A 27,668-nucleotide genomic window follows, 5' to 3' on the forward strand; every position below is an offset into this window, starting at 1 on the left:
TCCATGATAATACACCTTGGCAACATCTTTGCTTAATCTCAAAGCAAGACTAACAGTGAGTGTCAGAGATAAGTACTAAGACAGTAAAACTGGGGAAAAAAGGAAAGGGAGACTGAAAAAAGTATAGTATATTGTACTATATTACTGTATTGTAGAATGGGAGAAGTGCCTTTGAAAGCTTCCCTCTATCATTATGAGTATAACGGCTATACACTGCTTATCCATGAACAAATGAGGAGCTGATTATGAAATGATTAGAAGCAAAACATTAAGGAGTAGACTGAAATGAGAACTAAAACTCAACAATCCATACAAATCACCTAAGAAATGTTATCAGGTGTCTTATAATTTGTGCTATCTTAAAAGTATTTATTACAATGACAAAACTAGAGGTTAATTACATTTTTATTATTGAATTATATTGTAAAGTCTACATCTACAATTTAATCAGGAAGAAATGCTTTGCATTTACATCAAGGACACATTTATTCTAGTGGAATAAAACAGACACAGACAAAAGACCAAGTACACATTAAAAGAAAAAAAAAGACTACATGTTTTAACTGGTCCTTTTTTTACAATTTTGGACCATACCTTTCTATTAGAAAATTGATCTTACATACATATAATTTCAATTTATCTTCCCATATTTTTAAACATTAAATGTAGCTTCTTACAATTTCTAATAAAAAAGACAAGACTGAAAACTATATGGGAAGCAAAGTTTAGAAACAATGAAAAAGTAGACTGCTATTACCGTACTGCAGAAAAGAGTAAAACGTGCCCCCTCTGTGGCTCATCTCAAAGAAACACTTTTACTCGGGCAAGCATTTCTGATCTAGGAGTAAGTTTCCCACTCCCCCATGGGACGAGACCTACAAAAGTTTCTGATCAATTGCAAAGTAAGTGAAAAATGTCTACAAAGTATTTCAAAGCTAAACATCAGAAGATAGCTAATGAAATCAAAATTGCATGTTGGTCTAAATATACATATTAAGTTTTTGCTTTTTAAAAAGTATCTTTTTATTTCAGATGATATTTAAAATAACATATTTTTAGTGTGCTTTATGGTCAATGACTGTAAAGCTGAAATTCAAATGTGTAAGTTTAAATTTTTGTTTTACTTGATTCTACTAAAATTTCAATTACCTACTACTTTACTTAACCAAGTTATACATGAGGTAAGTTTTAGCTAAAAAATAAAATAAATCAACCACAAAGATAAGTTAACCATTTCAAGAGTATACAAAAATCATAATGCCCACTTCATATTCAGAGTTTATAAATTTATGTAATCACTACTTGGTATCTAAGAAAAGTTTATGTAATTTTAAAGTAAACACTTTTTGTACTTTTAAATCAAATTCTGTTGGAAAATATAGGGCCAAAAAAAACAAAAAACAAAAAAAAACCTGGCAAATTTTGGTAACAGAAGACAATGAAAAAATGAATCCAAATGGAACCTCAGACCAGTGTTTAAAGTTTCTAACTTCTAAAACAGACACATACTCATCTAAAAAATATTTTGGTAGCAAATTGGATTGACAGAATAAATGTTTTGTTGTAAATAAAAAGTACACGTTTCCGATTACAGCCTTATAGCTAGCTAAACAGTTTCTAAAAACATGTACAGCCAGCTAACGATTCTCTAAAACATGTATATGTCGCACTAAAGATTCCTGCTAAAATATCAACAGCATTTAAATGGGTCTTACTGAAGTAGGACATTCATGATACTAGAAATCTTTTAAAAAGTCAGTACAATAGGACTACAATAATATTACTAGTAATAAAAGTTACAGAAGAGATTATTGCTGTATGTTCCCCCATAAACACATCAAACCACCAGTGGCAGTTACAAAAAGTACAACCCAAGTTACTTTTTTCCTTACCAAATTTCATGTTTCACATATCTCTAAAGTTTTTATACAGCAGAGAATACTTCTTAAAATCTTTTCTGTAAGAATTCAAAGTATTTAAACATGTAGCTTCACATTATACTATCATGTTTTGCCCTTGTTTTCCAAATACACAAAAACAATATACATTTTTCTCAAAAGTGAAATAAGATGTCCACATTAAAAAAATAAAGCCTACAAAAAAGTTCCAGAGCTAAAAAAGATTATTCATATGGCACGAAGTGATCTCCTATTAGTCCAAAGCCCAAAACATTTACATGAAGTCCATTTATATATCCTGTTTGCTTTTCAATGGAATACTACATTTACTGAGGTGAAATCACATTATTTTTAGTTCTTGAGTCAACAAGTGTACACAAATGTTTTTTTATGCATTAGAAAAAATAGGAGACCAAATTGAGTGTGCCAAAGAGATTTCATTCAGATGGATTTTTCAGAGTCATTAGCAAGAAAATTAATGAACGGATTTCCTTGGTTGGTTTCCATAGCTTGATAGACCAAAAACAAAAAAATGGCCACAATAACAAACAGCAAAATTTTTATCCACATGGGAATAGAGCGTCCCTTTTTCGTCTTTTCTGACTTGACATCTGCCAAGGGAACATACTTAGGAATATATTTAGATGAAAAAGATTCCTCCATCCTGAAATCACTGAGTTCTAATGGCCGGCCTGCAGCCCCTTTGATTGGTCTGCGGCAACTAGCACTGTTGGGAGTGAAAACAGGGAAAAAAATTTTTAGATAAAAGTTACGATTTCAATATATAATATAAAATATAACATGTCATTACCACTCCTAATTTCAAACACATTCCTTGAGATAATAATAGAAAATTGTCACCTGTAAATAGTAAGGTCAGTCAGCCTATTTAAAATCTCTACACATTTGTCATTTAAAATGTTGGATGCTCATTCTTTTAGAAAATAATATTCAGAACATTGATAAATATTCGTTAAACTTGCCTTCTTTTCAGGGCCAGTATATTTAGGAGACAGGAGGAAAAAATAAGGAAGTTTGGTGGTGACTCTTTCAGTCAGGAAACAATTCAGCTGTTACCTAAACAGTCTTTTCAATTAGAAAAGGGAGCCCTTCAGGAAAAACAAGTATTTCCTTCTCATTATGTTTTTGTTTAGAGAAAAATAAGAATTAGATAGTAGGCAAATTATTTATTTATAACATTTCAACTTACCAAAGTTAACTCTGAATCTGACTCAACTTTCAAGAATATGAACTAGTGACTCTAAGAATTAAACTACTCTCAAAAGAACAGTTTAATTCTGAGAACACATTAAAATTCTTATTATATGCTAAGTACACTTCAATTAAAAATAAAAAATTAAAATTCCTGTATATGCCTATTAAATAATCATGTTGTACATCCTAAACAGATACAATTTTCATGTGTCAATTACACCTTAATAAAAGTGGGAATAAATAAGTAAATAAATAAAAAGCCCTAGTAGAATACACTAATTCTCATTTTAATGTATCTGAATACCTAATTCCTGTTGGTGTAGATGCTTCAAAGGGAAACATTTCCTTAAGAATATCCCTTTCTATTCTTCTTTCCTCTGTTTTTTCTCCCACCTAATAAGAAACAAACAACCACAAGTTAACATTTAGTATAAATGTGCAATTAAAACATAATTTTAAAAAGAATCTGCCCCAACTTTTACCACTGCCCTTTCTAAATTCATCATTACCAAAAAGTATCCATACACTTCCAAAGCTCTCTTCCAATTTCCTCAATGTGGAGATACGTTAATGTGGTAATGGGGGCAAGGGGATTGCCACACATTCAAGCAAGTTTAAGAAACCCCTCCCAAAACTAAAATTCAGTACAGCTAATATGGCAGCATTAAGATCCCCCACTGGATTTTCCCATGCTTTTCATTAATATCAAGAATACACTGTTTCTTCTGTTAAGAATTTTGTAAATAAAATGATGAAATATGGAAGATATCAAATTAACATGGATCTTTAACAAATTTTAGTATATCTTTTAACTACAGAGTTAATTCAATCTTCCTAACTTAAAAAACCATAAAATGATTTTTTTAAACAACTCTGATTGTTTTGCTGTTTACCATTATGCCCAGATCAAAACAACCTTTGGTAAAAATTCGTTAAAATTATAATGCATCATGCAGTTAGTACTTTAAAGCTTAATTATACAGGAGGTAATCAAGTCAACCATCATACAAAGTCACATTAAAGTCCCATTATTTGACCTTTTGGTCAAAGACAGTATAGCCTCCCCAACAGCCCAGTAACACTTTCAACCCACATCAATAACAAAGAGAACATATTAGAAGCAGCACACAAATGAATACTCCCTTGAAAAGTGGAACTTAAGAGGCACACAGTAGCAAGCAGATAGTATTAGCATATCACATACTACATTAGTTACTTTCAACTGTCACTAATAAAAAAGTATGTCTTTAAAATAATACACATACACACACACACACACCCACACCCCACCCAGTTAAGAAAGCTCTGCTCCCTCCCACTGCAAAAAACAAATATAAAAAATTTCCTCTTTAAAAGATCAATGATAGCATCGATCTAAATTTTATGCATTTACTTCAGCTCTTGTCAATGGTTTCTTTGGTGTTCTTCTGGGTATGTCTGAGAATTCAGTGATTGGCAGAATAGGAGCTGCATGCTTGAAATTTCCAGTCACCCTATTGACAACCTGCCAAGATTCAAATTATTCAGACTCAGAATTATCCAAACATAACAAAGACATGTAAAAAGAAAAAAAGATACTCTATTTCTATAATATTTGAAAACTTTCCCTTAATAAAAATATAGATAAAAGAACCTGGAAATGAACATATTCAGTGCTTCTCATGTGAAGCCTTAGCAACTCTTTAAATATTTTTGCAAAAAAGTTTCCTTAGAATACTGACAAGTAGGATTCTTGTACAAATTTATATACATAAATTGGTTATATTGAAAAATTCTAAAATTCAGAATTATATGGGGAAAATGAGTTTAAAATATAATGTTTAAAACGTAAGTTTGAGATCTACCAAAATTTACCACCTCCCCAATTCTAGTTAAAGGGTAATTTACAAAGAATACCACTTGTATAGTTTATGAAACATATTTACTAAGGTTTCGTTGCTTGAAGCCATTATAGTTTCAGCTATGGGAGTACTCTCTGAAATTATTGCACCATCTATACGAAAATGTTCTGAAGTTTCCACCTGTTAGTTTGAAAACAAAACAAAAACAATAAATATAAAATAATCACTAAAACCCTACCAATCTGAAAACCCAATTCTAAGCAATAAGCCTTGCATCACCCTTTTCCTTGGAGTTCTTCTCGACCCTCTTGTGGATTCCCTAGTTAATGCCTGCAGAGGTCCGCCTTTTGAAGATCCACTGGTCCATTCAGGCTCAGTTATTCCAGCTTGAGAATAGCTCTATTCAAGCATCGACACATTAAAAAAGTCATATTCTAACATCAAACACCTTAATAATGGCCATTAGCTAGCACACCGAGAAGTCATGAAAAATCTCCAAATGCCAGCATTTGCAAACAATGCCATGCCTTCAAAGTATTTCTAAATGTACTGACTGAACCAGTATGCAGGCATCGGAAAACACTTAAACTATGGTAAAATATACAGGAGCTCACAAATTGTAATAAAAGCAGGAAGAAAAAAGCACATAATTTATCACCAGCTCCTTCTGTGACTTGCTGTTTGCTATTGGCTCTCGTATCACAACTGCATCTCTTTGGCTGTCTAAACAAAAAGCAGGCTGATCATGACTTATAAGAAAGTCATTTATTATAACAAGTCAGTTTCCTTTAAAAACAAAATTTTATGATTGTTAGCACAAATTAAATGTTATCCTTTTCAAGTAGTTAGGATTATTTAAATAGGTTCAGTTTAAATTATAATCTACACACAGCTATCTGAACTTAAAAGTTCCCAGGTGTCGACCTTTTCTTAGAAATAAACATTGAGCAACAAAAACCTGGTGGTCACCTCTCTCACAAACAGGTGAGCCTATAACGTCAATGCCAAAGCCAAGTGCTTACCCACTCCTCACTACAGAAGGATAGCAATAAGTGATGGGTCACTGGTATCTTCCAGTCCCAGATTCCTGTCTCCCTGAAAAGGCAACTGATTTTTCCTCATTTAAAAAATAATTTAGTAGGGGGCGCCTGGGTGGCACAGCGGTTAAGCGTCTGCCTTCGGCTCAGGGCGTGATCCCGGCGTTGTGGGATCGAGCCCCACATCAGGCTCCTCCGCTATGAGCCTGCTTCTTCCTCTCCCACTCCCCCTGCTTGTGTTCCCTCTCTCGCTGGCTATCTCTGTCAAATAAATAAATAAAATCTTTAAAAAAAAAATAATTTAGTAGCTCTTACATAATAGTTTGAAAACCACTAGACTAGTACTTCTCAAACTGTAATATGCATTATCAATCACCTGGAGCTTTTGTTAAAATACAGATTCTGATTCAGCAGCTCTGGGGTAAGGCCTGAGATTCTCCATTCCAAGTAGCAAGTTATTACCAGAAAAATTAACCAGAGAATATCCGCCAATGATTAGTATTATACTAGAGTGTGCGTATATTGTCACTTCTGCTTTCAAGCTAATATTTTATCTAAATAACTGATCTTTTTGTATTCAAGGGAGTGCCTATTAATTTTAATACATATTTATTTTACTCTTACCCTGGGACAAGAGTGCTTATCCAATAAGAATGCTTATTTCACAGGAAACATTACTACCAGAACCCCACAAGGTACAAACATGGTTTCATATCTAATTTTGTATTTACCTATATCTGGGATTAACACTATAAGAGTTTCTCTTCAACTCACAATTGGAAACTCTGGGTTCCTTTTCCTGCTATCTATTAAGAAATATTTGCTGAATGCAAATTTAAGGTTAGTCAAAAGACAAATCTGTTAAGTTACATACAAATATGACAAATGTTCATTAATAATTAAATTCCTGATTATTTGACTAGAAAGGAGCAATAGTTTTAATCTGAGGTTCTCAATCCTGGCAGCACAACAGCAACTGGGGAGCTTCTGAGAAATATCAAATGCCTGCAACCCTACCTTAGTCCAATTAAGTCAGAATCTCTTCTAGAAGGGCCTTGGGCATAGTTAATTTTTACAATTCCTGAGGGGATTCTGAAGTGCAGCCAGGGTTGAGAACACCTGGTTTAAGATATTGTAATGTGATGCATCTCAAAGGCAAGTATTTTCTTAAAACTACTTTCAATTCTGCTTCCTCTTTCATTGTTAATTGCTCAGTGCCAGTAAAATTAATTAGAAGCAGTATTTTTTTTTTAAAGATTTTATTTATTTATTCGACAGAGATAGAGCCAGCCAGCGAGACAGTGAACACAAGCAGGGGGAGTGGGAGAGGAAGAAGCAGGCTCATAGCAGAAGAGCCTGATGTGGGGCTCGATCCCAGATCGCCGGGATCACGCCCTGAGCCGAAGGCAGACGCTTAACCGCTGTGCCACCCAGGCGCCCCTAGAAGCAGTATTTTAAAAATATTCTGGTTTGACAGTCTATCTGGTATTTTTAGTGTATACTAAGTATTTTAAAACATTTCAAAGAATTAAAAACTACATTTCTTTTTTTAAAAAGATTTTACTTATTTATTTGAGAGAGAGAGAGAGTGCGCAAGGGGGGGGGGCAGAAGGAGAGGGAGAAGCAGACTCCCTGCTGAGGAAGACCCTGGGATCATGACATGAGCTGAAGACACAGGCCCAACCGAGCCACCCAGGCATTCCTAAAAACTACATTTCTTTCTTTTCTTCCTTCCTTCCTCCTTTTCTTTCTTTTTTTTTAAAGATGTTATTTATTTGAGAGAGAGAACACGAGCAAGAGAGAGCACAAGCAGGGGGAGCAGCAGAGGGACAGGGGGAATCAGGCTCCCCACTGAGCACGGAGCCCAATGAGGGGCGTGATCCCAGGACCCTGGGATCAGGACCTGAGTTGAAGGCAGACACTTAACCGGCTGAGCCACCCAGACACCCCTATATTTCTTGAAAGGGCGAATAAAACTGATATAATATAAAGACCAGATATTTTATCTCTGTCCATGAAGGTGGGGGTAGGGGAAATATTGCTCTTCCTTAAAACTGGTTATCTACCAAATTCCAGGATTTTCCATTTGTTGTATTTTGAACTGAAATAATCATCAAAAATTTACCAACGTCTACTGAAACTATTATGGTTAATAAAAAAATATTGTTTACATTTCTGTTAGTCATGTTCGACATTAAAGTCAAGTTCCATTTAAAGAATCTTTTATTTTCTTCTGTGGAAGGAAACACAAAAAAACACACTGGGTGCCTGTGGGAATAGCTGGGAAGGGGCAGGAAAGAAACTTTTCACTATAAATCATTTATACTTCCTTTTGTCCAGGTTTATTGAATTCTCTGATTAAGAACTGTCAACTAGTTTTATTAGTTCTTTCACTATTATTATCTAATTCAGAAATAATCATCTTCACAGAAAACTGACAACTCTTCACACACCAGAAAAGATATTTTGAAGATTTTTTTTCTACCATAGTCCACTATAAACAAGTGAAAATTATTGACTGAAAAGAAAGAAATTCATTGCTATGTAAAATTAGTAATTAATGTGATTGCTATCTACTGTGTCCAAAATGCTAATCACAGCGCCATCTATTTTCAGCAAGATGTTCTGCAGCAACTCCTTAACTTATTAGGAAGCCAACAGAAGAAACAAAAACGTTCTCGCATTGCCTTTCAATAAGCTATCAGGCAAAAAAAGACAGCAGGCAGTTGAGGCATAAGAGAATGCAGGAGCTGCCCTATTAAAGAAGGCTATAGAGCTGTCAGTAAAAATACAAGTTCTAAACAAAAAGTTTACACAAAACTAAGTTATAAAAAGAAACAGTATAATTAAAAGCCACTTTACTCTGAAGAACTACCAATTTAGTAATCTGGTTAACTCATATTAATTTTTTTTCCCCCAAAAAGTGTCCTATTCCTCCATTAGAGAAAGGTACTCTCATACATTGCTGGTGGTAATGCAAAATGCTTCAACTCTAATGAAGGGGATTGGATAACATCTAGCAAAATTACCCAGTAATTTCAGTTCTGGATTTCCCCCAAGATAAATTGGCTAAAATATGAAATGATACATGTAAAGGGCTGTTCATCAATTCATCTTTGCATTATCTAAACAGTATAACTGAAAATAATCTAACTATCCACCAAGAGGAAAGTAGCTGAATAAAACACAGTACATCCATAAAATGCAATGACATGAGGTGGTACAGAGCAATGAGGAAGATGGCTATACTGTATTCTGATATGGAGTGACCTCCGTGTTTAGATTACCAGAAAGGGAGAAATGTGCAAAGTTCACTGCCTTTTATGTAAGGAGGGGAGCAAAAATAAGTGTATAAATCTATGTATTTACTTACTGTTTTCAAAAAGAAAATATTAACCCAAACTTAATACAAACAGTTACCTATAAATGGAAGGAACAAAGATAAAAAACAGATTTCTGACTCCATCTTATTTTGCCTAAATAAAACTATATACATATTCTCAATAATTAAAAAAGTTATGAAAGGAAAAAAGTTCATTGAAGTGATTTTAAGCACAGAATTTTGATTTTATGCTCAAAAGACAAGAAAAACTGTAAAAAACCCCCAAACTGCCATGTAGCAGCCTTACGATTAGGAGTACTGTATTATTTAGAAACATCTATATAGTGGTAACTATATAAGTCACATTAAGAACCAAGATATTCAGCATAAAAGAGATAAAGGTAGGACACCCAGAAGTTAGGTAGCTTGCATTCATAAATTTGATGAACTCATGATTTTCCCTTTCTAAAAAATAAGTACTCCTAGCTCTACTTAGTAAAAATGCCTAGAAGCAATGACAACCTAGCAGAAATGCATAACCCAGCACCCTGACTGTAGGTAGCCTCCAAATAATATTTTCAATGCAAAGGATTAGGGTTCTGGGAAAATGGCTGATGTGGTAAAAGGCAGGCAATATACACGAGCCTGGGACATCTTACTGTGGCAGAAAACAAGAAACTATCAAAGACAAACAGGTCAATAAAACGACACAGGAACCAACACAGAATGACACAGGAACCCAATGGCTAAAGATGGCACAATTTGAAAATGGAAGAAGAATGATGAGTGTAACTGATCATAAATGAAATATATAAAAACCATATTAGTTAAAAAAGATTTTATTGACCACCTTTCGAAGTCACTAGGCTTTAACTTGAAAGTGGGCTCTCCTGTGTGAATTTTATTTCAAGGTAACTGTGCAGGTCATGAGGGAAAAGTTCTTTATAAAAGAATTCCAGTTGTAACGGAATGAGAGAATGAGAAAAATCACTACCTTACGACCTCAAACAAAATAGCGGATCTAAGCAATAATCATAAATGGCGGTCATTCACATCACCATTAAATGAAAGGGTGATGCGGAACTTTAAAACGGATGGATCATGCTTTCAATATCTGAACCTATTACTAATTTAGCATCATTTGCCTCCTGAAATGATGCAATATGAAAGCCAGGACACCGTTTATGAAGTATTCGTGTCAAAGAAACTGAACCTGAATCTAACCAATCCTCTAGGTCTATGCTGTTCAATATGGTAACTACTAGCCACATGTGGCTATTTAAATTTAAGTAACATTAAAATTTTAGTTTCTCTACCACACAAGCCACATTCTAAGTATTCAATAGCCACATGTGGCTAATGGCTACCACAATGGACGGGAGATATAAAAAACATTTCCATCATCACAGAAAGGTCTACTACATAGTTCTACCACAGGTCTAATTCCAGTCTACAGAAAATACAGATTTAAATGACACTTGAAGAAGCAATCTGCCAAATCCAGAATGTGGGAAATTCTGGAGAGAACTGACCTGGTTTCTTCACCAAATTAATGGAGGGGAAACTTACAGTGCAGATAGCTACAGGCTTATGAGATAAAAACAAAAAAATACCAAACAGTATGTATAGCTTGCTTAGATCCTGATTTGAGTACTTTAATCATAAAAGAGGTATTTCTGAAACTGGAGAAATTTGAACAGATTAGACATGAAAGAATTATTAATTTTATTAGGTGTGATAGTAGCACTGTTGTTATATATGTTTATATGAAATAGCTCCTATCTTTTACAGATATAACTGAAATACTGACATTTTAATGCGTGAAATGATGTCAAAGATTCACTTTAATATATTCCCCAGCAAAAAGCAAAATAACAAAACCAAAAGGAATTTAAAAAGCTGGAGGGTATGGGTGAAGATGAAACAAAACTAGTAAAATGTTTAAACTTGTGAGGCTCTTGTGACTAAGGGTCACTAAACTCTTCCCTCTGATTTTCTTGATGTTTTAAATTTTGTATAAGGCCATCGTCATCTCCAAAATTTACCATTTATTTTGTCCCTCAGTTTGGATTCCCCAACTCAATTAATAACATCTTTAGTAGCATCCTTCATCCCGTCTTTAGCCTATCATCTGACCAGTCCAGTATTCTTGATGGCACTATACCATCCTGCTTTCATATTGTGGACTAAAATTCTCCATACTTGTCTATTTCATTGTCCTTCGCAGGATTTTCCTAGTTTCTCTTGCTCTATTATTTCCTTATTCTTCAGCATGACCCTGTAGCTCTTCCCTAGTAATACTAGATTAAAGGGCAATATCTTTATTCCAGTATTTGGTTCTGTATCAAACAAAATCTTTCACTGAGTGCTCTATACATTCTCCATAATCAAGTTTATTTCTAACAAATAATTCTGAAATTCAACTTATTAAGTACATCAAACCAAGACAGACATGGCTTAAGAAATCAAGAACTTCCTCTCAGGATGTTAAAATGACAAAGAGAAGATGGAAAAGATAAATAACCAAAAAGACAAATCTTTCCAGCTAGACAAAATAAGGGTAAGGAAAATGACTCCAGGGGTAGCTATCTTGTAAAGGTCAGCCAATCAATGCTAGATTAGTCAATAATTTGTTCTCTGTGAATTAGTTCATTTATACCTGTGCTTATTAGTTCTCCCTTAGTTTCCTACATTTTCCTTTTGAAAAACTGTATCCTGCCTCACCCACAATGAAAAAGATAAATTTTCACCTCAGATAAGGAAATAAAAGTGTGGTCTTAGGAACAGACTAGCTTCAGAGTTGAGGGAAAAGCCACAGAAGACAAGCAAAAGTAAAAGCGAAGTTAGAAATCTAGACAAAGATTAAATATAAAATCCTCTCCTTCCTTTAAAAAAAAATATGCTTAGGCATTTATTTCAACCTTTTAAAATATTTCCCTTAAAAGGCAGTATGACTGTCTTTGAACCATGCTTAGCACAGAATCAAGCACATATGAGACATTAAACACTTGCTTTTGCAGTAAGCACAGGCTACACTACTGACAAAAAACATGAAGTTTAGATTCCTAATGCCATTTAATGAACAATGGAATGAACACTTGATTGAGTATGCTGGAACTTAACCAAAGGCTAGGACACAAGCAAATTAGTGTTGTCGGATTACTTATACCTGAACACAGTGATCATAAAACTAAAGATACCTGATTGTGTTCAACTCTTCTTTGCTTGAGTGTTACTGGAGTCTTTGCTCTGCCCTTTAGTGGTTCTCTCTTCTCAAGCTTGAGCTCTATTTTAGAGTCTGGAAATAACATCGGAGAAACATTACTATCTGAAATATAGAATAAACTACAATGTCATCTTAACATTACCCTGGAACCTTGGTTTTAGGCACATTCTTATGTAAAACAAGTTTGCCTATTGGTTATTACCTCAATAGACCATGACTGTTCAACTGTAATTTCTGTCTTTTAAAAACTTTACTTTCCCATTCTTATTTTATTCCATTTTTATCTCCCCCACTCCTTAATCTGATCACTGCTTCTTCTCATTTATTCTTTCCTTTTTCTGGAACTAATAGCCTAAAACATAAAGTGAATTCAAATTGCCCATGGGGGCTTTTCACAAAAAACTACTTGGATGTGGGAAAAGGACATTAAAATTGTTAATATTCTTTTGTCCATACAGTGCATTACTACTATATAAACAAAGGTTAGTCATTAAAATTTGAAATATGGAAGAAAAAAAGCTATACGTAATTTTAAGATTGAAAACACCTGTATGGTATCAAGCCTCTAGTAACAAGTAAGTGCAGTGACGTTGATACTTTAGTGCAGTTTATAAGTCCTCACTTCTGTTTTGACAGGATTATAAAAAAAAAACCTTGGTACAACTGAGGAGGTAAGGAAGAATCCTGTTCACAGAAAATAACACTCACAGGTCACTTGTCTTCCTCCTCTCCATAATAAAAATAGCATTTCTTTGAAGAGAAGCTAGTGCATACATATTAATTAGTGTATCACTATGATGCCAAACAACTCAAATATATCTTTTTATTGTCTTCAATATTCCGTTCTCTTAGCCTTGACTTTTATCACCATTTGAAGAGCTAGCTTTTTTTTTTTTTAAGTAATCTATACCCAACATGGGGCTTGAACTCATGACCCCAAGAGTCGCATGCTCTACTGACTGAGCCAGCCAGGTGCCCCTGAAGAGCCAGATTTTTAACGACTTGTAAAAGTTTTAGTTAACTTCCACATTTTTGTGGACATTTATCATAGTATAACAAAATGAATGTCTGTTGTGACTACTACAACTCGTACTACCAAAAATTCAAGTTAGATTACCTTCCTACCAGAGATAGAAATGGAGTCAATTCTTAAAAAGCTTAGTTTTTCATGAAATTGATGCACTGGTGCTAAAAAGTAGTCCGGACAGTTAGGTTTTGCTAACTATCTAGTCTAGTACTAGTCAGTCCAGAGTCTACTTGCAATTTTCCCCAAACTGTGATTTTTACCATGTTAGTTCAAATAGCTCAATTTTACTTAGGATTAAGGTATCAACCCCACCCCCACCTCCTGAAATGTCTATTAATGAATCTATTGATATATTTATGCTTCAGACAATCCTTAGCATTATAAATAAACCTTATGCTTTATTAACTCAAAATCTAAGAATAAGAAATTACAGAGTAAGGAACCCAGTAGTAATTGAGCAGAAATTGACTAAACAAATAAGGTATCTGGTTATAGATTAATTCCTCTCAAATTTAAATTCCAACAGCTAATAAAAACATAGTCTTTAACAGAAGAAAAACTTCACAGCGATAATTAGAATATTTTCAAGTATACCACTGGAATCTAAGCGAGTTTCAATAAAGAAATGGAAAAGGGATGTTTATGCACAAATACCTAACTTGTTGCAACTCCAAGAATAAAACACACATAAAACATGTTTCTGGAGACCACACAAAACTGTTCAAATTACAACTTTATTGAATTTGCAGAAGCATTCTACAGTAATACATTAAAAAAGTCACATAGCACTTAGTAGTAGGTACATGTATACATGTACATTCCAGAAGACAAATAACAAATAAAATTACTCCCAGGAAGCTGCAAAGATGAACATGTATAGTAAGAATATAATAATGTCCAGGAGGACCAAAGGGACTGTATTTTGCTGATACTTAATACTACTATTTTCCATAATAGGAGTATTACTACAATAGACTCATCTTACAATCTACAAATAGACTCATCTTACAATCATAGAAATGAAAACACAGAATAATATACTGCTTTATACAAAGGAATATAGTATGATTTATGAATTTTTTAAAAACTAGTAACTTAAATTTGCTTTTAGAATTTAGATTAAACCTAATCATCCATAAACCAAAGCATAACTTGAAAGTATTAAAAAAAAAAAGCCCCACTTTTCCAGTGTCTAGTACATCTGACAAACTACAGTGATAGTGAGAATGCACTATTCCAGAATTATATGGTTTAGAGCAGATTTTGTAAGGTGTGGTCCATGAACTGTTTGCTACCAGTCCTTGAAGAAATGAGACACTTGCACCAGAATGTAAATTGGCACACTGTTTTATCAATAAAATTTTGCCACAAAAATAAACCCTGTCATTGATCTAAAAGTGTCTCTAGATCCAAATTCTGGTGCATACTTATCCTGTCTGTGGATCAGTAACTGTCTGTAGACTGGCACTTTGAATTGCATTGATCTAGAATATTATGAAGGAATACAGAAGTAAAAAACAAAAGTGAGAATAAAAGAAAAAAATGTAGACAAGTTCTAGAAAGTGAGAAGATATTTAGTAATATTTCAATCAGTGAAGACTCCACTTATATTCTAGTTAATAACATTTTCTTAGTTTCAGAGAATTGTAAAATCTTAATAGGAGAGAGTGAACTGTATGAGGCAAAAATGTGACCTAGAAATCTTTAAATTGTTTCTATCAGGCCTTTTCTATCTGTGCAACTTAAAAAATAAAAAAAGGCAGTTCTATGTAGTCAATTACTTTTATACTGTAATTTGATGGGTAGAAGCTTGACTGTGAAAATAGCCCAATCTGGAGACTAAAAAGATCTTCAAAGAAAATTCTGGCATAAAAGCACTTGAAATTCTTAGGGAAGCTGCTAAGCTCCCCATATCGAAGATCAAACAGGTGTCTTTATTCTTAACTTTATTAGCGTTTATTTCCACGCTTTTTAGTTACTTTGCACACTTCTCCTCCAAATAATGTTCCACCTTTAAAGGGAGTAACCACCAGCTTATTCTTAGAAGCTGGATTAATTTTATAATCCTTCAGCCAGAGATAGCGGCGACCTAAAGTGGAAGATCCCATGCTATGGGCAGCCATCTTTACTTCATCAAATGCAGCTTCACAAAGAAATGAGGCTGCATCATATGTTTTGCTCAGAATCCCAAGTGCCTGGTGCATATGACTAGGGTCTGAGCTAAGAATTTGTGCAGCCTGACTAATGTCTGCCTGCAGAGCTTTAACTACAAAGGCAGTATGGGTTGCAATCTGCAATGCTGATGCTGCAGCTTCATAAGTTCTACAAAGTACTAAGTCTAACTGTTTATCACAGGACTCCGTGGAAGCTGCCTGAATACCTACTGGTGGAGTGGCTTCAGAAATAAACTCCAGTATTTCATCATCTACTTTTGGAACTGATAATATCTGTGTTGCCTCTCTGGAGGAAATTGGATACTTGCATGCCAGTGAAGGCAGCTGCCTGTCAATTTGCTGCCACTCCTCTTCAATTACTTTTAAAATAGATTCATGGAAGGGAAAAGATAGTTCTGAGGCATCTGTTTTCTCATGTTGTGATTGCTTAGACATTTCTATGCCTAAGGTAGTGAGTGAGTGAGAGACAACAGTTTTGGCAAAAGATGATGTCAGTTCAGATCCAGGTGTATTTTGTAATGTCACAAAGGAACCTGAATCCTTTTCCTCTACTGACTTTTCACTGAGCCTAGGGAATTTTCGTGGAGGAGACAGGGATTCAGTGTCTTGATAATCAGATCGATCAATTCTCTTCCATCTGTTTTCTACATCCAGTGGGGGTGTAGAGTTTGAAGTCCCAGGCAAACTACCTACTCCACCCTGGACCAACAAAGAATTGACATAATCTCTGATCGCCTGAGCAAGTGGTGGAGAAATTACTTGTGATCTCTCAGACTCTTCTAGTGCTTTCCTTTCACTGGAGAGAACTGACTGATCTGAAACACGGGACCTCTCAGTACACAATGGTTGAATTCCACTTTTCTCTCCACGGTAAATATTTTCTACTATATCTTTATAGCAAGTAGTGGTGGTTTCTTTAATCAGTGAAGGAGAAGCTGCAGCAGAGACCAACATGGCAGCGAGTTCATGCTGAGAAGATGCCGAAGAACTTTTCTCTAAACATCTATCATGGCTAGACTTGGAGGAAGTAAACAAATTCCCTCCAGAGGCTAACTTCTGCAACTGTTCCCTGCCAGGCAAGGTTGTGGCAATTAGAGGTTCCCTAGGTGGGTCTCCCTTAGAAGTATGAACTTTCTTAGCTGCCTGTAGTTCAGTCCTGCCCAAAGGAGGACGGGTGGAGATTTCAGGAAAAGAAATACCCTGAAAAAATCCACCAGAGGGAGTAGTTGGAAGTTCAGAAAAAGGAACAAAATCCCTAGTGGACTTCACTTTCTTGTGTTCTTTCTTCTTTCCTGTAGAGGCAAAAGAGGCAGGAAGTTTAAGCATTACTTGTGTTTAAGCTGATTTTATTCTTTGCCTCCTTGCTAACATAGTGCTGTTGAAGGAAAACACTACATTTTGTATTCTGAACAACCAATTCGACACACTGTGCCCTGGCAGGCAATGCTTATGAAGATATAAGCAATTTGGGTCAAATTAAATAATCATGAAACTGACAAACAAGTCATAGAAATTAAAACTTTATAAACATCAAGTTGTTCTTAGTACAGAAAGGTCCTTAATTTCATGTACTAGTTTCAAAATATACTTAAATATTATGGTCAAATTTTCTTAAAATAGTCTACTAAAAATATGTCAAAATATTTGCTTCATAGCTGCCTTGAAATCACATTACCTAGCAAAAACTATAAATTTAAATATCAATACAGAACAGAGAACATATGCCATATTATAAATACTACCACTATATATTAATTATAATAGTAAACTGGACACATGTAATTTATCAGTAGAATGAGGTCTCAAAAGGATAAAAGAATAAAGAAAAGCAAGTGATAAGATTTGGCATGGTATTTATATAGATTTTTTTAAAGTTCAAAATAATATTATGTTTTAGATGCATATGAAAAAGTATTTAGGGGCGCCTGGGTGGCTCAGCTGATTAAGTGTCCGACTCTTGATCTCAGCTCAGGTGTTGATCTCAGGGTTGTGAATTCAAGCCCACAATGGGCTCCCAAAAAAAGTATTTAAAAATGGACTGGAAAGATTAGCAATAAATTAATGATAGTGGTTGCTTCTGTGTTAATAATACTTGGAAAGGGTAAGTGGGGGAACTTCATCTTTATTTTTAATACTTTATTCTTTTAGAAAAATGAAATTTGAAGCAAAAAAGATAAAGGTACCTGGCAATTTTAAGTAACAAAAAAAATCAGACATTTGTACATTTCCGTTTCTTAGAATTCTCAACAAAAGTTATTTAAATCAAATTACTTTGAGGATTACTGATGTTATGAACAAAAATTACAAATAACTTGGTAATATTTAAAATTTTATCTTCTTCATGGTTACTGTATCTTATGAGTCTGAAAAAAATTACATATTATTTGACAAACATCATTTAAAATTTTACCTTCTTCGTTGTCACTGTATCTGTCAGAGTCATTACTTCCATTCTGTCTTGTATTTTCTGCTGATGAAGAAATTGTTGGCAGAGGAGTAGATGATCTTGACTCTGTGCCCTGTTCCCTCAATTTCAACAGTTTTTTCTCATATAGCTTCCTGGTCGTTCCTGTATTAAGGCAGAACTTGCTTTAGCATCTGTAATGTCTTATTTAAGATCCTGCTCACTGTCTTTAGCAACATTAAAATGTTACACTCACTTTCTTTTTCTACAGTTAAGTGCTTTAAAAACTATATAAAGGATTCTTTTCTAAAATAGGTGTTTTGCGGAGATTTTAATACATGATTACAACGTTTCTTTTAGTAACATGGAATACATAGTATACTGATATAAATCTTATCACAGATCACCTACTAAAGAGCTGTGTGTATGACCAAGTATTTGTGACTGAAAAGTCTTCGAGTTTTTTTTTCCTAGTACAATGTAACAGTATTTGCCTTGTAGAAAAAAATCATTTTTATAAACAGACTGTATTCCTCTGAATACTATGATTAAAACCCCACGACTCTCAGAGATTAATATGCCTAAAAAGAGCTGCTCAGTTATGGAAAAAGAAAAGTCATAAATAATTTTTTAGTTGAATACATTTTCATATAACATTGTATAAATTTGGGGGGGCACCTGGGTGGCTCAGTGGGTTGGGTTTCTGCCTTTGGCTTGGGTCATGATCCTGGGGCCCTGGAATTGAGCCCTGCATTGGGCTCCCTGCTCAGTGGACAGCCTGCTTCTCCCTCTCCTTCTGCCCTCCCTCCACCCCCGCTCGTGCTCTCTCTCTCAAATAAATACATAAAATCTTAAAAAAGAAAATTCTGTATAAATTTAAGGTGTTAAATCACATTCAGATAAAACTACTTTGTGATTAAAATGACCTTTTATGGAAAATGTGCGCCACAAATAGAAATTATATACCAATTAGATAGCAAAGTAAAATGGATTATAAACACATTTTTAACACATTTCAGCATGAATGACAATTTCAAGCCAAAAATAGCTTTTATTTTCTATTTTACACTAGCTGTATGTCTCCCTGGTTTCTATAAGATGAATAAAATAATAAATATACCTTTTTCAGAAACAACACATCTCAAAATGTTATATAAGTAGTCGTAAGATGAACAGCTAGTAAGGGGGAAGTAGAAGATGTTGGTCAAAGGGTACAAAATTTCTGCAAGATGAGTAAGTTCTGGAAATCTAACATATAGAATGGCCTATACTTAACAATACACTTGAAATCTGCAAAAGTAGACTAAGTGCTCTCTCATCATACATTCATACACAAATAAAACTGTGAGGTGATGGATATATTAACTGGCTTGATCACAGTGATCACTTCACAATATATAATATGAAGACATCAAGTTATACACACTAAATATATATCACTTGTCAATTATACCTCAAAAAAGCTGGGAAAAAATGAACAGCTGGTATGACAACATGTAACTTAATATTATATTGATATATAATACATATTTTTGCAGCATCTCCCTTTTGGAATTTTAAATGAAAAATTAAAAAGGGTATAAAATGTCTGTTGATAATTATATTCATGGGCTTATTACCGGCTATTTGGAAGTAGTGTGCTAAACAAAAGATAACATTCTAAGTTTTTGTTTGCAACTTCACCTATAGGAAAAAAAAAAAACAAATCCTCAAATCTCCAATGTTCAATTTTTAAAAAAATTTATTTTATTTAAATTCAATCAATTAACATATAGAGTAGTACTAGTTTCAGAGGGAGAGTTACAGAGATTCATCAGTTGTATATAACACCCAGTGCTCATTAAATCACGTGCCCCCCCCTTAATGCCCCTAACCCAGTTACACCATCTCCCCATCCTCCAGCAACCCTGTTTGCTTCCTATGGTTGAGTCTTTTATGGTTTGTCCAGTGTTCAAAATTTTACCAAAACAGACATTTCTCATCTTGAGGTTACTCTCAAGACCTTAAAAATTAAGGCCAAAATCAATGACAGGAACCAAATGATGGAAATCCAGTGTATTTAGTTCCAAGTTTTCTTCTTTTAGTTTGTTCTTTAAGGGATCATTCTTGAATTCCAATCAAAACAAGACTTTAAAAACGGTACTTTTAATGATAACTGAAAATGGGTACTATGCTAGAAATTGATTATCTTGAGTTATATTAGTAAGTCTGTCACCAATTTACTGACTTGGATGAATCTGGCCAACTGTGTCACCTCAGATTTTCCTCAATTGTCATGTAAGATCCCTGTCTCACCAGGTAATTGTGACATGAACACTAGAAGAAACAATTTTAACAACAGAAATAATCTTGGAGATTATCTAAGTTCATTTCTCTCATTTTATTTTCCTCATTTGTAGTTAAGGAAACTGTGTCCTGGTCATATAAATAATTAATGACACACTTTTCCTTAGAATCCAAACTCTAACTGCTAGACAAGAAAATAATGTGGGGCACTCACAGAAAAGGAAATTTTACCAACTTACCCACAATAGGACCAGGATTCACTCCATATTTCACAAGCTGATCCAGAAGATCTTCATTAGTGAGCTCTGTTACATCTAGATCATCTTTATCTTCTAGTCTGGGTTTATCAGTTTTCTTTGTGGCTTTCTGTAAACAAAGTCCAGTTTTTATTTCCATGAGTTAAAAAATGTTCACCTACTATATAAGACTGTATACAATAAACATGCAAAGTCACCCTCCGTCGATTTACAGCTTTATTAGGCCATAGCAATTTAATTAAATTAAATGCAACTCATTATTTGAAAATATATAACTCATATTTTAAAGATATTACTATTAAAATTGTCAGTTTTGGCTAACCTATCCAAAGAGGAGGTGATAGCATAAAAAATTCAAGAGTAACCAGACTGGTATTAAACATTTTCACCCAGATAATCAGAAATACAATTTACTACTAACCTCTTTTAAAAATCCTTATAAGTTTAAATTATTCTATGAAAGTTTAAGACTTTACCATAAAGATATTTCTTAGGTATATTAAAAAATGATTTCCTTTAAACAAGCGTATCAGATTTAAGAAGCCCAAATGAATACTGAAATACAGTGACTTTAGTGGCCAGTTTTTGACCCATGAAGGAAGTCAAACTTCATGGCTATCACCTTTGTGACATAGCTTTGTCACCAAACTTAGTTCTATGTGGCCGCTTTACTTAGAAAAGGTGAAAGAACATGGAATAAGCTTTGAGAGAAATTCCAAAGGAATTTTTAAAATTAACTTAAGCAATGGCAGTATTTACTGAAAAAACAATCTGAACTATATAAACTTCCAAGGCTAAACAAGAGAAGAAAGCAGAAGTATGGGTGCCTTCTAGGGTTGTGGCAGAGTGCCTTACAAAATGCCTCAGTAACCCCAGAAAGCATCACAGAACTGAACAAAAAAAATGGCTGTTTAAATAATGGCCACAAACATCAAAATCAATTTAGGCCCGAATTGCTATTTAAAGCAAACGAGTCCTAAGTATTCAGAAATATTTTATGTGAAATGGTGAAAACCATAGTTGAATGGACTGCTTACTTTCAATGACTCTGATGGGGGGGGGGGGAAGAAAAATCAGACATGATTTGGCCATGTATTAGAATTTCTTATTTTTTAGCCAAATAAAATTTTGAAATATTTTATATAAAGACTGAGAAATTATTTTTTAAAGATAACTGCTAATAAGAACAATGACATCAATTCAAGAGAAATCTTTAATATAACTAAAAAATGGCCATGAAAGTTAGTGAGGGTACTTTCAGAAGGCTTTAATAAACATATTGCACTGACAAAGGATCAGGCTCAAATCTTTAAGCAACTTACACATTAATGTCAAAGTAGCTGCCAAGAGTCTAAGAGCTCTATGTATCATAGACTTGAATTCTTTAAAGAAAAAGACTTTTAAAATCAAACGGACCAAATCCTGTGTTAATGACCTACTTGAATTTTCCAAAAATTGTGGGAAGGTTGGGAAGAAAAACTCCCTTGTATAACATAAATACTTTAAATAAAAGAAAATCAATCAAATACCGATTACTGGTAGATAATCCCTCCCACCTAAGAATTTTTATTATCAAGAAAACATCCAAGAATCTTAATTTCTTAGACAGCCCGAGGTTTTCAAGAAATCTCTTTCTTTGGCACTCACCACATTCCACCTATTTGTAAAACATACTTTATCTTCTCCAGATGGTGAATTACTTGAGCAACAGTCCCTAAGTCTGGTTTGTTATTAAAACTTCAAAGCTTGGAAAAGTTAACCCCTATTTTAAAAAGTCTTACCCCAGTCTGAGTCCTAATCTTGGGCCTGAGAATCTGTATTTTAACGTGTATCTCAGGTGTTTTGGATGCAGCATTTAAGAGGGTAGCAGAAAGAAGAGGCACTGTCATATTCATATTGTATCCCAAGCATCTAAAATAAAAAAAAGACTGCCTGACACAAGAGTAGGTATCTGACAGATGTTTTGTTGAGTGAATGAATGAAAGTGCCATCTAGGGAGGGAGAAATGAGTCACTTACTTTTAAAAACCCATTTCTTATTAGGAAATAACAAAAGGCTTGGGGCGCTGGGTGGCTCAGTGGGTTAAGTGACTCTTGATTTCGGCTCAGGTCATGATCTCAAGGGTTGTGGGATTGAGACCAGCATCGGCTCCGCGCTCAGTGGGCTGTTGCTTCAGATTCTCTCCCTCTGCCCACCCCCACTCTCTCGCAAATAAATAAAAAATAATTATATTAAAAAAAAAGAAATAACAAAGGCTTATCAAATCAAAGCAGAACCCAACAGTCTTATATTTTCTTAAAACAGAATGAAAGATTACAGCTGCACAAAGAATTCTTAAGTATGAGGCCAATAAACTAGCGTAAGGTAAGTCAAAGAAAGCAGGAATTCGTAACGAGCTACCTGATTTTTATCTTTAATTTGTAGGAGAAAAGTTTCAGAAATGTAATGCCATTTTTATGAAATAAAAATTTAACAGGAATACAAACTGGCAGACAAGTAATGTCTTCTACATAATTATCAAGCCAGCAGTTTCAATCAGGAAGAAGGAACCATTATTTGTACTGATTTCTGCATCCAGAGTTTTGTTCCTTTGAGTAAATCACATAATCTCAGTTTCATTCAGTCAGAATACCAGGTAGCCACTACGTGCCAGGCACCGTTCTCTAGTTTCTTCCCAACTACCAGATGATCTCTAAGGTCTTTTGCAACTTTAAAATCCAACAGTTCTTTGATAATATCACGTATGAGCTACTATCATTTATTATTTTTTAAAACTTTAAGTAGGCTCCACAACATAGGGTTTAAACTCACGACCCTGAGATTTATAATAAGAGCTGTATGTTCTACTGACTGAGCCAGCCAAGCGCCCCCAGCTACTCTTATTTTTAAATTTCCTCCAAGATGATTATTATTATAACATACACTGAGCACTTAGTATATACCAAGTTGTATTCTGGATTACTTCCTACATGTATTAACCAACGGATTCCTAAAAATCCTATGAGACAGATACTAACATCCCCATTTTAGGAGAGGAAACTGAAGTCTGAAGTTGCACAGCTACTGCAACAATACAGTAACATTTGAACAGACTTTAAGCCTTTCACAAACTTACCTCATCCAATTCTGAAAGATATTATGGTAACATTGTATTGCTCTGGAGCTAAATAAACACAAAAATTTCAGAAAGCATATGTTGTAACAGGTATCAACTGCTGAGCACTAGACGCAGTAACAAATGCAACCTCTTATAATTCTCATTAAGTAGCTACTAGTAGTTACTAGATTATTCCTATTTTCCAGATGAAAACTGAGCATCTGATAGACAATGTTCATTGTTCAAGGTCATGTGAGTAAGCGGCAGACCTGGAATTTTAATCCCTACTGTATAACACTCTGATTCAAAAGTATCCACACTTAACACCTTACTGTAGAGTATGGCAGTCAATGTATGATTTAATTAACACCATCGCTAACATACTTTTTACCGTTCTGTTACATATCTTTAAATATTTCCTGTTAAAAATTCATGATCCACTGGATCAGACCATTCAAGAATGCTATGCTCCACTGGATTCCAAATAGCTATACCTGCACTTTGCACCTTGGAATGATAAGGCAGATTGCCAACTTTGTGATTGTTTATTTTTGTGTCAACAATATCGGTAATTTCAACACCTAAAAACACTGATGTCATCAAGATGCATAAAATAAAAAGCTCAGAATCAAGAAAACTGAAAACCAAAACCGAATTTTGAATATGCAAATATTTTTGTTGGCTCACACCAAATGAATCTAAGAGGCCGTGGCCGTGGCTAAATGTAAAGTTTCTCCTTTAATTAAAAACTCCTCATAAAGCCAAATCCACAGTAATGTTTGATTTGTTTTAAAATGCTAAAAATTTACCACATAGAAAAATCTGCCTTATCTACAACTCTCAAACATAATTTTACTTTCCGCTAGATTATATTCTTTAAGAAATGTGACTACATTATTTTACATACGGGGATTAACAATGGCCACAACATAAAATTTTGTACATGTAAGAGTAATGTGCCATGGAGAATAATTTTACCAATTATTATAAATGCCTTAAGACTCTTTTCCTGTAAATTCAAGATTATTTTTCCTGTGCTTGATAAAGTCTATCAGATTCCTAAGTTCAACTGTAAGTCACTTTTATTTTATGAGCTTTAAAACAGAAAATGATGCTATCACCCAACTACCACTATTAACTTTTTCAAGTTTTTGACACCACTGAGTCTGGCATTTGAGTTTTAAATACTCAAGGCAGGTAAGACTTGAATCTATGGCTATGAAATAGCTTTTCTTTATATGGATTAAAACACTAAATGAGATATAAAGGGCTTAACATAATACTGGACATTGTAGATTCTCTTAAAATATTAATTCCTTTCACCCAAAACTTATTTGCGTGGTGCTGACCAACTGTGATAACATGGGAAATTTGAGATGAAACGAGTGAGTAACAAATACGATCAATTAACATACAAAAAAATCCAACAATTATGTAATTATGGTAGTGGGCAGGGTCTGCAGAAATCAATCTCCAGTAGTTAAGAGCACTTGGTAGGAATTAAAAAATGTTGGATAACTGAACTGAAATTTTTACACCTCCAAAAATACAGAGTATAGTGACATACTTTAAAAAAACAATTGAAGTACAATTCACATACAATGTTATATTAATTGGGACATACTCTTTTAAAAAGTTTCTGAAGAAAAAACATCAAAATCAAGGTGGGGGTTTCTGTTGAAAACGAACCATAAAAATAATAACGAACAATCCTATTATAAACACAACCAACTACTTCCATGGCTCAAGAATAATACATTTACACAAAAGAAAATCCAGGGTTCTACAGAAGACTTTTTTTTTTAAGTGTGCTGATTTAAATGGATTTAAATGGATTAAAAGATTTCATTTCCACCAAAATCTTTACTAAAATCCTTTGCATATTTTTTTCATAGGGGTTGGGAAAGCAAATAACGAATATGCTTTATTTTCTCTTTAAGAAATCTCTTAAATTTCTCCTTATTATGGAGAAGTAAATTGGCTTTCCTCAAATCCACAAAGACATCAGAAGCAGTAAGATGCAGTTGGTCTTTCATTCAATGAACAAATATTTGACACTCTTATTTGCCAGGCACTGACTTAAGACATTAAGATTTTCAATTTCTCTAAAGCTCAGGTTAAAGATTTTCAGTTAAATCTACATTACATCTTTCTTTCATTTCCACCTGGTAGTCCAGAACACATCAGACAGGTTTCTTAAAAACTAAACAACACAACTTTGAAAGACGGAGTACTTTTGAGTTATCAAAACTCAACAACTTTAAACTCCACAAAGTCTTAAAAAGCAACGTATATTACATCCAAACACTAGTTTTTACTACAGTCTGTCATGACTTGAAATCTGAGAAGTAGGCAGTTCACTCCAACAAAACAGTATACAAAAACCCACAGAAAACCCAAACTATTCTCAAACAGAATATGCATCTGGTAGAACCAATCTGAGATTTAACCGAGATTAGATATTCCAAATTGCAATCACTGATATGTCAGAAGGTCAAGAAATGAGCATCTCCTGGTTCCGAAATCTTTCCTTTTCTTATGCAAAATTTACCAAAAAGAAAAAAAAAACACTAAAACAAAACCCCAAATATTTGAGCCTATAGGATATAACCGCTTAAAGATGTCATTTTTAAGTACTCATTTTAATTCAGAACAACACTGCCCCGCCAAAAGATGGCTTGTTGCATGGAAAACTTAACACAAACAAGAAAAACATAAACGGTTCGAAAAGCCCTCCATATGCAAAACCATAAAAAGGCGGGAATTTCTTTATTTCAAATTTTGGTTAGAAATTAGTATGTCACAAATTGCCCTCCAGGGAGCGCTCTGAGACTCGGTTACTAGTCATTTCAGTTAATAAAGCGGGAAAACGCTCGAATGTAACCTACAACAATTTCAGGCTGACCCCCCTTAGAGTGCTTTCGAATCCGGCACCGAAAACCCCACTCCCGACGGTCAAGGAACACCAAGCTATCCGCGCGCCACAGAAGAGCAAATGCCAACTTCACACCTTCCAGACACACAACCGCTAGTCCTGCGGCCCCAACTTCGCGACGCTCCCCTCCAGCGGCTTCCCATTCCAGAGTCTGCAAGCCCGCGGTGAGGGAGCCGAATCCTGCGTCCGCAGACCCACAGGCCAACCTGCTGGTCCTGCGCGGGGACAGCCCCGCCGCCAAGGAGGCCCGAGGGGGCGCCAAGGAGGGAGGGCTGCGAGCGCGCGCGGGGCGAGGGGGGGGGGGGTAGGGGCGACAACCGCCAACCGCCCGCCTTTGTGGCCCCGGCCGGGCGTTCCTTACCCTGCCGACGGCGGCCCGGCTGCGGCCTGAGAAGGCGGCCCCGGATCCGAGGACCGGGGTGGGCTCGCGCTCCTCGTCGCTGGAGAAGTCCGGGGGCCCCTTGCTGTTGGCGCCGGCGGCGAGCGGCGGCCGGTTGCGCGCGGTGAGGTGCTGCAGGTAGAGCTGCACGTATACGTCTTTGCGCTGCTCCCCGACCGGGAGCGTCACATTGTTGGCGACCAACTCACTCTTCAACTTCTCTTTCGTCAGGACCGAGGGGTCTTCCAGGAACTCCGGCATCTCCGCGGCGAATCCCCTTCCCCGCAGACCTCACACCCGCAGCTCACGCCGGCGCGCTCGCTCTTTGCCCGGGGGGGACCGCGCTGCCGCCTTCGAGCCTCACGGCTCCCACCCGAGAAGAGCGCCGCAGAGCAAAGCAAAAACTCGCACACACAAAGCAAAGCAAAAGCCGACACAAAAGCCCCCCAAGCACAAGTGCGAACCAAGTGCGGCCAAGATACGAGCCTCCACCAACCCCAGCCCACACACTACACAAGCAAGGAGAGAGCAGCCTGTTTCGCCCACGCCCCAAGAACGCGCGCCGCCATT

The 27,668-nt window shown here is 35.3% G+C and overlaps 1 protein-coding gene across 2 annotated transcripts; it reads right to left on the reverse strand.

Moving 5' to 3' along the window:
• Nucleotides 1-387: 387 nt before the first annotated feature.
• Nucleotides 388-27,627, reverse strand: TMPO (thymopoietin). Of its 2 annotated transcripts, XM_045779521.2 has the most exons (9): nt 27,081-27,614; nt 20,670-20,796; nt 18,151-18,309; nt 12,514-12,611; nt 5,234-5,353; nt 5,039-5,134; nt 4,507-4,617; nt 3,418-3,506; nt 388-2,625 (listed from the first exon to the last, which is right to left on the reverse strand). In XM_045779521.2, the coding sequence occupies exons 1-9, from the start codon at nt 27,357-27,359 to the stop codon at nt 2,340-2,342; spliced, it is 1,365 nt and encodes a 454-aa protein (XP_045635477.1). In that variant the 5' UTR covers nt 27,360-27,614; the 3' UTR covers nt 388-2,339. The 2 variants fall into 2 exon arrangements, with proteins under 2 accessions (XP_045635477.1, XP_045635476.1); XM_045779520.2 differs by lacking the exons at nt 388-2,625; nt 3,418-3,506; nt 4,507-4,617; ... (1 more) ...; nt 5,234-5,353; nt 12,514-12,611 and adding an exon at nt 14,281-17,032 and having other exon boundaries at nt 27,081-27,627.
• Nucleotides 27,628-27,668: the final 41 nt, after the last annotated feature.

The sequence above is a fragment of the Ursus americanus genome, chromosome 17 (genome assembly GCF_024610735.1).
Source record: "Ursus americanus isolate L20-20 chromosome 17, mUrsAme1.1.p, whole genome shotgun sequence".
NCBI classification, from domain to species: domain Eukaryota; kingdom Metazoa; phylum Chordata; class Mammalia; order Carnivora; family Ursidae; genus Ursus; species Ursus americanus.